Here is a 13,180-nt window from a genome sequence, read left to right as displayed (position 1 = left end):
GCAGCCACAGCCGCCTCTGAAAAATGATGTGATTTGGATCCTACTTTGAGTCTGACAGTAAACTCTGAATAATGTAAATATGTGATATTTCATGCTTAACAAAATCTGTGCATCTCAATGCAGGTAGTAGGTGCATGAGGAGCTATTGCTGCTACACCTGACTACAACTTTTCACCCAGGCTCTACTCTTTGGAAGAGTAGAATTTGACAAGTAAGTTAGTAATATGGGGCACCTTCTGACTTGATGAAATTTAAGTACTTAATGACTGTTTACGCTCCAAGACCTGTGGAATTGTGGCATGCCTCAGCTAGACTGTACAAAAGTGCCTGTACATGCTTGAAATTAGTGTTTTCCTTTTGACAGGAGGTTGGACAAGGCAGCAAGGACTCCTTTGCTTTGCTGGGGAAAGCAGAACACTCCTTGAAAAGGACTTCATTTTTGTGTTCTCTGCAATGGGACACCATTCTGCTGCTACCTCCCTGAACAACTGCCCTTTCATCTTTTTTGGAAATTTGCCACATAGAGAAGGCACCTATAGGTGCAGGCCTTTGTTGCAGCTTGCTGTCAGATACTGTTTCAAATGTTGAAAGCTGAGCAGAAAGCTGTTTGGGCTCTGAGTGCAGCTCTTGATTCAAATGCTTCTTACGAGTTGCTGGTAGCATACACTTACAGCGGTGCTTTTATCTCTGCTACACGTGGGCTCAGCATCTAAGCAGTCCTAAAATACCTACTGGACCATCCGTTGCTAAATTGCATCGGGGGCTTGTTGTGTTGTTTTATTTTGTGCGTAATGCCATCTTGTCCACATGCACTACGGGGATCACCTTTCAAAAGCATGACTATTTCTCATGGTGTGGGTAGAACATGGGAGGCTGTTCCTGCTTCCTTTGTGTAGGCTGTAGCTCCTTTTTGCTTTGACATTGTAAGAGCGACTAAAGGCAGACTACATGGTAATGTATTATGGGATGCGCCTCTCTAAGTGACTTACCTGTAGGTGAACAGGTTTCCAATGCCAACAGTCACATCTGGGAGCTTTGCAGGAGCCCTCGCAGGAGCAGCAGTTGGGATGGCCATTGAAGCAGATTTGTGACTGCTTGTTTATGAATGCCTCTCCCAACTGCAAAACGGGGTACCGGAGGCTGTGTGACAGCGCTTGATGCTGATCAGGTACCAGCTTGGGGTGCCACTGGAGCAGTAAGGACAACGCAGAGATCATAATTTCACACAGGTGAAAAATAACAGCAAGGAAAAATACCAATGGGAGGATTGCCAGAAAGGTCAGCAGTAAGCAGTGTGTCTCATGGACCTGGCATGTGGAGGAATTAATTTTCTTAAAGAATTTGTACACAAAAAAACAAACAAACAAAAAAAAACACCTTTGGTAAAACATCACTGTTGTAAGAAGTACAGTAATACCCTAGAAAACCAGGTGACTACTTAAGTCTTTCGGTGAATATGTATATAATCGAACAAGAAGGTGCTGATATTTGGGCAAAGAATTGCCGAGCTTAGGAGTTGACATTCACAAAGCTGATGAATTTGCTGTGTTTGTGGGTGCTGATTCTTGAGGATATTGTTCTCAAGTATTGTGGCTTTGTGACTTGTGACTGCAGCACAAGTACTAAAGCTTCCACCCATGAGTCTTACCACTAAAAGAAGTATCAGTGCCATAACCCCAGAAGATCCACCTTCTCCTTATCATGGAGTTACTAGGAGTTGGTTGCAGAGGCTTTCTGAGACTACCACATGTGCCCCAATTCATTGTCATAGTCAAAGGTGGATCACAATGTGCAGTTCACGAGTGCTGCTTGCGAGCACATATTGCTGTTTTTAGGGCTGTCCCCTTCACGGAGGCAGAGGAAGTGTTAGACTTGGAAAGCGATTGGTTTTGTATTCAGACTGTGACCGAGGATCCTGTATCTGGCAGTGGCTATTACCTGTTCAGAAGCAATATTTCAGTTTATTTTTTCTCTTACATTTTTGTGTTACAGAGTTTGGTATGTATGTGTAATTCAGATTTAGAAGAGCATACAGAGACAAGTGTACATACAAACCTTCTGTACTCCTATATAATGTAATGTATGTCATCTAATGCATCATGTGTACTTCTGTATAGATGCAAATGCGTGCAGACACCTGCATGCGGAGGGCATAACAAACTTGCTTAAATTAGACAGCTATCTGTACAAATTCTCAGAGGATTTGCAAGCGTGAAATACAACTTCATAACAAAAGAATTTCAATACGCAGCACATTTAAGGACACCCGAAGCTTTTGTTTGTGTTCTGGTTGGTGGGGGTAATGCTCCTTTGGCTGAACAGGAGGGGCTTCGTGTTGCAAGTCCTGACACATTTCCTCTGGAAAGCTGCAGCTCTCATTGTGCCAGGTCACCTTTTAAATATTTTCTGTGTTCTTTTTGGAAATGGTTGGCAAGTGAAAGGAGAGAGGGATTAACATGATGCATGTCTCGGTGTGCTGTTATCAGGACTCCGGGATCTGTTGTTTTAAGAGGCTATGAAAAATACGCAGAGAGCTTGTATTGTGGTGTATTTTACATCATTTGCTTAATCTACCTCTCTTTATTAATGTTCCAATTTTGATCACTGGGGAGAATATACCACATCTGTGTTACAACAAAGTCAATTCCAGCTCACTGCATTGGTCTATATTCTCTCTCTCCATCACCATCTGAATTTAGAGACTCGGGGAACAAGCTAGGTGTGAAGGGACCTATGGATGCTGTCTAGTGGAAGCCCCCCCCTTGGACCAGCTTTCTCAGAGCCATGACCAGCTGAGTTCTGGAGATCTCCCAGGATGGACACACATTTCTTGGGTTCCTGTTCCAGAGTTTGACCACTACCTAGCAATTTATTTATTTATTTATTTATTTATTTTTGTCAGAATTTTCTGTGTTGCAACTTGAGGTCCTTGCATCTGTCACTGTGCAACTCTGTCTTTCTTCACATGGTGGAAGACCAATAAAAACCACAAGCAGATGTCACTTCTCGTGGATGAACAAACCCACTCTTTCAGTCTCTCCTTGTATGCCACATGCTGACGAATTTTCGTCCCTCACCTGTGCCACAGTTCTGGATTCTCTCCAAAAGCTGCAGAGATACAGTTTGTTTCCAGCTGTGGGGTGGTAATAAGCACTTGTTCCAAGCAACAGCTGACAAGCTGGAAGTTATGCCACCTGGCAACTGCAGCAGAAGAGTGCATTTTATATGCAAAGATCTGATTTTTATTGAGATACCACAAGCCAGTATCTTGACTGGCTTGTTCTTTGCATTATGTCCCGCTGTTCATACAGCTGATGAATGGCCTGCTACTCTGCACTCAGACAGCACAGTCTGTCTAAAGATGTTGACGAAGAATATTTGCTGTAGTAGAAAAACCGTTATTATCACAGATGACTGTTGCTTTTTATTAATTACGTTAGAAAGGCATTAATCACTAAGCAATGGAAATAAACTTATTGGAAAGAAGTTGGTAAAATGTGGCAAATGATAAATGTCATCTTAAAATTGTGGCAATATGTATTTCGAAAAGGCAAGTGCTTACTATCCTTATCAAGCAATGGATTCTGATTTATTATATCACTTAAGGTTTGTCTAAGCATCTGGAATGAAACGAGTTCCCTTTAATGTGAGAGCTAAACATGTTTCTTGAAAGACCTATTGTCTTTCAGAGTCATTTGACCTAATCTGGCAAATTTTCCTGTTTATTTAGAAAACATAGGCTACAATTGCCAGTTTTATCATCTGATGACTAACACCAGTATAATATAAGAGAATATTGTGTAAACAGATCAGAAAGTGCGCACTTCAAAAGACTCAAGAAGGCGGTAAATACATTTCAATTTGCTAAAGAAAACAGCTTAAACTATTTAAAGAAATATCTCTCTTCGATTTTTTGTCTCAATATCCTAACTCTCCTTTAGCTAGAGGAGTCAGGCAGCATCTTGGACTTTCTGAAAACCTGATGAAAGCTGAGTGTGCTGGAGGCCTCCTGCCTATCTCTGTTGCTCAAGAACTGTCATGAAAACCCAAGCTGATTTTCTTCTTGCCTCTAGTCTGACAGAAAGCATAGTTTCCTAGGATATGTAAGCAATCAAGACTCTCTAAGTAATCTGCTAGAAAATGCCAATGTAAGTGACAGAAAAATCTGTTGTAATGGTAACAGCTTTGGAGTTTTGCAGTTGATGAAGATCGTGGTACTCAGGACATTGGTATGCCGTGCTTAGGTCCTAAATGTTACCGCTTTAGAATAAATCTATCACTGAAATACAGTGATTTGAAGGGATTGGTTGGCATTTTTATTTATTTTGCATGTTACCTTACTTAACTTCTTTGCTTCATTGCTGTGGAAGAGCTGTTTTTGAACATTGAAACACTCTTCAGACCCGTGTAGCTCCTTTTGACGGGGGAGCGTTAGGAGCTCAGACACACCGCTTGAGCCGCAGCCTGTTTTGAGAAGCAGAGCCCACACGCTGCTCTCACGTGTGACCCTGCTGTGACTGGTAGGGTTGTGCTGTGCTCTTCGTGCTGGTGGACGTGGCCTTCCTGTGCACGGCCGACTATTTTGGGAGCAGAACAGCATGTGTGTGGGAGGGCAGAAAGCCACCTCTACGTGGTGATCTGATACTGCCTATTCTGAGAGAACACCTAGCTCTTCGTGTGAATTAGCTGCACCATGTGTAGGATCGGCTGGGTGGCACTGCATAGGGACCCTGCTGCTTTTGCTGTTGGCACACTCTTCAGAGCAAATGCACAGAGAGGAGAGATCAAAGAAGAAAAAGAAAATGGAGGGTATCTTTGCTCTTTGAGTTTCTCCTCTAGGAGCCCAAATTCCCTATCTTGAAATGATTGACAAGCTTGCCTCTGATTAAATCCTTTTCTTGGTTTTATATCTTAGCTTTATCTCTGGTTAGTTTTGCTTTTGAAGTTTCAGCTGAGCTCTGGAATACAAAGCTAGGATACAGCTCTGTTTCAGAAGAGTTATATCGTAGAAAACTTTAATAGATCACTTTGTCTTCAGGGAGATGCTTTGAAACTCATATCTTGATTGCTGTGGACGATCCCAGAGAGCAGATTAACAGATTAAAAGCTTGCTTTTTGCATTGGGTTAGCCTAAAATCAACACAAGTATGAATGGTAATAGAAACTCTCAAAAAACTATTGCCATTTGAGGGCTACTTGTGGCAGAAGGTCAAGCGCGATAGCTCTGACCACTGCCCCCCCCCCCCGCCCTAGATCTGATAGTTCCTATTTCAAAAACAGTTCAGCAAGTTGCATTCTTTCCTATCACTGTCATGATAGCCCGTCCGTGCGGCGTGGGATTTCTGTGTAAACTAGCTCCCTGTCATGAGAACAAACGCACTGCTCAGGTAGAGAGGAGAACTAGCAGTACAGCGTGTTCCTTGCCTGGGTTTCTCATACCTACCATGAACATGGCAGTTGTGGAGGCTGTATTGGGATTTATTTTAGTTTATTTTACTTTATTTTAGTGAATCTTGGGATTAGGATTGTTTCCTCGTGGAAAGATGCATGACCTATAACTCCGTTAGTGTGGCGTGGATTTGAAGATGTGGGTAAAAATGATTATGGTTCATTATGTTCAAATTACCCTGCTGTTACTTAAAAGCCAAGCTCGTAAAGAGCAATAGTAGAGAGTAAATTGCTTCCTACTGTATTAAGGGATTCCATTATAATCACTGAGATGGCAGTGGTGGAGGAGTCTGAAAAAATGATCCTCATGTTACGGAGACAGGTTTAAAATCTGTGCAACTTTCTGATGTCTATTTTTTCAGTTGGTCTTTTTCATTCAAAAAGAGCAAAATCTGTGGAGGTAATAAATGCACGTGGTCATTCTCTGACCACAGAAACTCATTCTGCAAAGGAGCCCTCCAGCTGGATCATTCATTTGTCTGTTCACCAGGGAAAGTTTCCCAGTAGGGAGTTAGCAAGTGAATTTATTAAGTCTTGATCTTGGCTTCAAAGAGGAATTAAATGTTATCTTCTTGCCAAGAGAGATAAGCTTATTTTATGACAGTAGTCCTTTAAGAAAAGGGAAAAACTTTTTTGTTTGTTTTAGCAAGGTTCCTGAGCCTGCAAGCCACCAGTCAGCATTGCTGACTCAGTGCAAGCCACCCTGGCAGGTGAATGTGACCCACACAAACATCATATGCTGCTAGGACATCCCACTCTAATCTGTAATGTTATGAATACCTTGATTTAAGGAATTCCTTTTAAGGAATTATTTTTTCAAAAATAGTCTAAAATTAGAGAAGAGACTAATAAAGTGCTGGGAAATGAGTCTCAGGAAGCTGGCATTCTTACTTTGTGTCAGATGAGGCGCCAAAGCATGGTGGGTTTTGTTTTTTGTTTTTTGTTGTTTTTTTTTTTTTTGGGGGGGGGGGGAGGTTGCCTGATTATGTATCAAGGCCATTTTGAAGTTAAAAGATGTTTCTCATTTTATTCAGAAAAGAAGACGATGAAGTGCAGGCATGATGTTGCAATGTTGCTTCTTAACAGAGAAGCCAAAATAACAGATTGTCATGAAGAATAATAGAGATCGTCTTGTGCAATAAGCGGAAATGATGACAAATTTGGCCCAAGTTGTTTGTCTGCCAATGATTAGAGAGAATGAAAGACGAAAAGAACTGTGTCAGAAAAACCAAGGTGCATCACATGCCATTTTGTATATGGATCACTTCATATTGTTTTGGATATGGCCGGAGATGTGACGCACAAGATTAGACACATAGATCAAAATGCTGTTCCCTATCAAACTCAGTTTGTGTGCTACTTTTTTTGGAGAACAGAAAAATGTTAAATTACAGAAAAAATGCCTCGATATGCAATAAATGATGCATTATCTGTCTGTATAATGTATGTTTTGATAAAATATGATACAGCATTTTAATTACATGCAATAAAATGTATAGCATATGTATAAATTGAATATCACATTCCAAATCTGCTCCCGCAGTACCACTGACAGGGTCTGAGATGGAGGCTTCTGCAGATCAGATCAGCATAGGCTTTTGTGTTGTACGATCCATGGAAGCACTGTGCATCATTTATATTTCACTCATATTTGGATTTGGGATTTGTATCTGTGATACCTTCAAAAAATCTGATGTAGGGTATGCAGAACCTGCTCTCCTGCCAGCTAAACAACAGATTTCTTTGCTCTTGATCCCCCTGTGTGTGTTGGCTGGTACTTGCATTGACTGGGCTATCTTTGTATGTTGTTTGACTTCACATGTGACTTCCAGCTTCCAGGAAGATAATCATCAACCTGTTATATTTTTTGTGTGTATTTGTGGTGGTTTGCTTGAGAGGGCCACAAAGGGTAGACAGGTGTACGTAACTGCAAAGAAGAAACACTTCTGAAACTTAACTTTTTCTTGTCTGTGTGTGTGTACACACATAAAGGCAAAGAACTTGTCTGGAATTGTTGCTATACCATGAAGTGGCTTGAGTTAGACAACTGCAGCCCAACTTCTGGACAAAATTTGGAGATAGGAAAGATCCCTTCTCTTCAAACCTAGAGGAAGGGGGAATAAAAAGGAAATCTTAGGTGCCTCAGATCATCAGTGGGAATTATTTGTTTAAAAAAAAAAAAAGATAACGACCACAGTTTTTAGTTTCTAGCAGTAAGTTTTTTTTCAACTATTAAAAAAGGTATTTCAGTTAGGTGCTTCATACCTCTTAAACGAAAGTTTTTAAAAATTTATCGAAAGTTTCTCGAAGCTGGAAGGATTAATATAATTTCTTGTAAAGCAACCATTGGTGGCTTTCTCAGTTCTAATCTTGTACTTCAGGAGAGGTGCTACCTTATGTGGGTGTAAAGCATCACTCACAGCTTAAGAATAGACGAGACATCAATTCTTTACTTCATTACTATGGTAACTGAATGTGTTCCCATTCCAGGGTATGCAGTGTATGTGTTTAGAGCAAAGCTTCAGAGACGGATCCCTAAACTCCTTCTGTTCCTCTCAAACATTTAACACGCAAACCTGCATCTCTTCTACTTTTTTTTTTTTTAAGATGATTTTATCCTTTCAGTGAGGTAAAGATTACCTGGTATGTGCTTTGCAATCCAAATTCTGCAGATTTTTGTCACAGGAACAAATTGAGCAAAGCCATTAAATGATGAAATTTGGTATTCCACTTCCAGGATCCCTCTGCAAGTCTTTTCCTCTCACCTCACCTCTGCTGAGCTCCTTGCCGTGCCATCACCCCTTAGTAAACGGGGAATTGGATGCACTGGGACAAGGCAAGCCAAAACATCAAATACTGTAATTTAGATTTTAAACTTTCTTTGGCCTTTGGTACAAAATCCTTTAGTAATTTGACCCATGCTAAAAAGAAGGATAACAGACACTTAGCAAGTTCATAATACGATTTTCCAAGAAAACATCCATCAGCAGGAAACACAGAAACAGAAAATAGGATGTTGTTGCAGCTAGGTTACCAGAGTTAGGACACGTGCATGTCAGGTCAGAAACATGTTACTTTAAAACTAGCTTTTAGATGGTGTGAATATGGCACAGATGATGAAGTCCTTTGCGCTAACATTGTACGCATCTGGAGTTGTTTTATAGATGAGTTTTATAGTCAGTCAGATCTTGTTATTAAAATGATTAGTGGGGGATGTGTGCATATATGGACGTTAATGATTTATGGTATTTTGCTCTGTGGAGTTTGGGATGTGGATGACTGGAATTTGTTTTGGCTGAGCTTTATCAGCTGAGGCAGATGACTTGCACTAGAAACAAGCACAGAATAGGCAGAAATAGTACACGGAGTGAAGAGAAGGCATAATCGTGCTATTCATTTAAGTGAAAGATGAATGTGCTGTGTCTCAGCTCCTTTCAGATTAAATATACTGAATTTATTGGGAAATCAATCTGTGTGTCCAAGCAGTGGTACTACACATATCCTTATGGGTGCAGGGCCCCAGAAAATACAACTCCATGGTAAAATCCTGGCAAAGCTGGTCTTCATGTTTTCCTCTGTCAGAGCTATGTAACCTTTCCAACGATGCCTCCCTACTCGTGTCTCCTGTGTTAGGTCCTTTGAAAAGAGGTGACTGCTAACAGTGCTCCCCATGTCCCTTCTCTTCTGCTCACCAGTCGGTTCAGTACTGAGGCTGTGTCCACAGAAACTGCGCTCAATAGGAGCAGCGCTGTGAAGCGAAACGGTGTTGAGGAACCAAGACAAACATGAGATGCCTTTTGGGGGTCTGCTTTTGACCGGCTTGCCTCCTCTGGCTGTGATTTCCACTAGCATTTGGAGTGCCTCGGCTGGGATTCCAGTTCAGCTCCACGCAAATGAAGTGCGATTTATGCACGTCAGGGTCATGCAGGAATTAAAATTGAAACATGGTAAATTTGGACTGGCAAAGTTGCTTCACAAGTATGTTCACGATCCAAGTTCAGACATTACCACAAATGTGAACTGAGTGCTCCTGCAGAAAAAAAGCAACAACAAAGCACCGTTTTATTTGCTTTTAGAGTGAACTGCTTTGTGGTCCGAATGGAGCAGAGCATTTAAATATTGTTCCATTGCTTCAAGGAGATTTCATCAGTGGGCATATGCCAGGGTGTAGCTGGTGGCTGATGGCCTCTGATAAGAAACTTGCTGAAGATAAGGATCAGGGTTTGATGGCAGTTCACTTTAACTACTGGTTACTGGTTCACTAGCTGGTGATTAATGCAGAATCATTTAAAGCCGTTCACACAACCCAGCACTCCTTAATGTTACTGGAACGCCTGTACGCTTTGCTACAAGTAAAAAGGGAAAAATGAGTTGCCCAAAGAAAGGATTTGGTTGTTCACCACACCCCCAAAACAAAACAAAACAAAAATCAAAAGCTTCTAAGATTTGTTCTTCTTTGGACTACATCAGAGCCCAGTATTTCAAAACTGCGAAAACCAAGAAATTGTGGATGTATTGTTTCGACATGGAAATGACTGTGACTCTGGTTTTCTGGTTTTGTTTGTTTTTTAAAGTTGAAAGTGGGCATTTAATATAGATCTGATGTAATTTTAACTGTTGTAACTGATGGAGTGCATGTGGGGCTTGAGAGACCCTTTCTGTGTCAGCGTCCCAGTGTGCCATGAGCCAGCAATTCACAGGTAATACCGCTTACCCATTACACCTGGTGGGGATGCTCCTAACCCTGATGATGTGAGATCGGCAGTTCTCATCCAGTTCTCATCCAGTGGATGTATGGGTCCTGCACCTGGGGCACAATAACCCCAAGCAGAGCTACAGGCTGGGAGAGGAATGGTTGGAGAGCTGCCAGGCAGAGAAGGACCTGGGAGTGATGGTGGATAGTCGGCTGAATATGAGCCAGCAGTGTGCTCAGGTGGCCAAGAAGGCCAACGGCATCCTGGCTTGTATCAGAAACAGTGTGACCAGCAGGGCTAGGGAGGTGATTGTCCCCCTGTACTCAGCTCTGGTGAGGCCGCACCTCGAGTACTGTGTTCAGTTTTGGGCCCCTCGCTACAAGAAGGACATCGAGGTGCTTGAGCGGGTGCAGAGAAGGGCGATGAAGCTGGTGAGGGGCCTGGAGAACAAGTCCTACGAGGAGCGGCTGAGGGAGCTGGGCTTGTTCAGCCTGGAGAAGAGGAGGCTCAGGGGCGACCTTATCGCTCTCTATAGGTACCTCAAGGGAGGCTGTAGTGAGGTGGGGGTTGGTCTGTTCTCCCACGTGCCTGGTGACAGGATGAGGGGGAATGGGCTTAAGTTGAGCCAGGGGAGTTTTAGGTTGGATGTTAGGAAGAACTTCTTTACCGAAAGGGTTGTTGGACACTGGAACAGGCTGCCCAGGGAAGTGGTGGAGTCACCATCCCTGGAAGTCTTTAAAAGACGTTTAGACGTAGAGCTTAGGGATATGGTTTAGTGGGGATTGTTAGCGTTAGGTAAAAGTTGGACTCGATGATCTTGAGGTCTCTTCCAACCTAGAAATTCTGTGATTCTGTATAAGCCTGGTGTGAGATCTCCCCCCACCAAGATAGTCACGCGTATCTCTACTAGCTCATGTCATGCGTTGTTTAAGAAGCAGTGTGCTGTATGTATCCGTGCATTTGGTTTCCAGACTGAAATGCCAACACACGGGACATGGTTGGTGGTGGGGCATTGTGATAGATTCTGTTGTGGCTGTTCATGGCTCTAGGAAGTAACACCAATGTTTTCTGTACCTGGGACATCTCAATTTCTGTAACCACTTTCCCCTTGAAGGCCCTTAAACTGCATGAAAATGTTTTAATAGCTAGGATTATTTTATTTGGTTGTTCTTGTCAAATTCCTTGGGAGTAGAAAATTCACCAACAGTTTCGGCATAGAACAGGTCGTTTTGTTTTGCTGTTTTTATGGGAATGTTTTACGTGTTGCTCTCTGCACCCTCTCACAGCCCTCCAGGTACCCTGAACCCTCCTAACACTTGTTTTCAGTAGTAGGGAAAAACTGCAGGAAAGGATTAAAAGTGTTTTGTGCTTGCTGGCTCATAACTGTGGGCTCTGATTCACAAAGATTTAATCTGTAGGTGCATTTCAGTACCAGCTAGCCCACTCATAAGGCATGCACCTTCATGTCTTGGGTTTGGATGGTCTTAGGAGCCAACTGCAGGTTAGGAGTGGATATCCCTTTAAAACGAGACCGAATGGACTTTAAGGGAATGGGAAGCTTTTAATTGGGCTTAAGCAGTTTCTTAGCTATTGCACTGTATCATGTTCAACATACTTCAAATAGAAATGCTCGTTCTGTGCTTTGTGGCTTTTTGTTTTTTTAAATACAGGATACAGGCACGGGGCGGCTGCATGCTGCAGGGTTTGCTCTGCTTAATCTTGCTGGTTGTGGCCTAAGAAATGAGGACAGGCTTTTGTGTTCTTTTTTTTTTTTTTTTTTTCTTTAGATGCTATATTCAGCTGGAGGCAGCCAGCCAAAACAGGTTTAATTAGAGGAAGTCCTTACTGCTGCTAACTTCTTATTTGCGTACTATTACATCAAAAGTTGCAGCTGTGACTCTGAGAAAGGGGAGGCTCTTACAGCTCTTCTTGCCTTCAGCCTCACGGCACTGGAATCAGTGTACCTCTAGGGTGCAGTCTGGCATCCTGCCTCACTATCACCTCACACCCCTACAGCTCACACTCCACAGCTACACAGAGTGAAGTTATTTGGGTGTACAGGGTTCATTAAGGATATGTCTGTGACTAACCCTGACCAGGGCATTGTTCTGGACATCCCCATGAAGTATATTAGAAACACTGACATAAGTTCCCATGGCATGCAGCTCGGAAATTATGCAAGTTAGCTGCTGCATCTACTGAACGCTCTTTGATCATTAATTCTCATTTTGAATGACTAAACATCAAATTTGATATATCACAACATGGTTTAAATACAAATATAGGCAGAGGTTGCAGTATGAAATGTTGCTTAATGAACAGTGGAATTGGTTTAGGTTATTTACAAATATTTTGTTGACCTAAATGTTTAGAAGGGGTATTAGTGATGGTCTAATCTGCTATAGATCACCTGAGTAAAAACAAAGGACTGCATTACCAGTGTCTTGGTTAACCTGGGAATTTGGGTTCTGCTTTGTGACTCTGTGAAAATACCTTACAGTGTATGAAACAGCATTTATGGCACATACTGTTCTCACCTTTTTAATGAATGGTTTCTTTACCTCCCTTCCAGAAAAGACGACGGCGCATTGACCGAAGCATGATTGGGGAGCCAACAAACTTTGTTCACACAGCTCACGTAGGATCAGGAGACCTATTCAGTGGAATGAATTCGGTAAGCATCTGTGGATGAAGAATATTTCATTTTAGGGTACAGGATCGTTGTGTATATATATTGTATTACTAACGCAATAAAGAGTGATTCTCCACTGAGTTATAAGACTGGGGCTCTGCAATGTAAAACTGTAGAATAACCGGCCAGTGTCTTAATTCCAAGCCTTAGCTGCTTGCATTCCATGTTACAGAAAGCCATATAAAAAAATCCTGTGGTTTTGACAATATATAGCGGAGGCTGTATAAATTGTGAAGGCTGTGTGTAGAATACCTGTGAAAAATTTGTTCTGATGGCACGTGTGAACTAATACAGTGGTATATTATGAAATATTTTAGAGAACATCAGAAAAAAACGATATTTTAAA

At 41.9% G+C, this 13,180-nt stretch overlaps 1 protein-coding gene across 9 annotated transcripts in view; it reads left to right on the top strand.

Moving 5' to 3' along the window:
• CDC42SE2 (CDC42 small effector 2) overlaps nt 1-13,180 on the top strand; it is an 81,006-nt gene that overhangs the window by 61,007 nt on the left and 6,819 nt on the right. For all 9 annotated transcript variants that reach the window (XM_082783359.1, XM_082783358.1, XM_082783354.1 and 6 more), the window contains one exon: nt 12,715-12,816. In XM_082783359.1, the coding sequence (XP_082639485.1) occupies nt 12,715-12,816 (102 nt within the window). The remainder of the gene's footprint in view (nt 1-12,714; nt 12,817-13,180) is intronic.

The sequence above is a fragment of the Aythya marila genome (genome assembly GCF_965140915.1).
Source record: "Aythya marila genome assembly, chromosome: Z".
Lineage (NCBI taxonomy): Eukaryota > Metazoa > Chordata > Aves > Anseriformes > Anatidae > Aythya > Aythya marila.
Note: the sequence above shows the minus strand (reverse complement) of the source record. Positions and strands in the feature narration are given on the sequence as shown.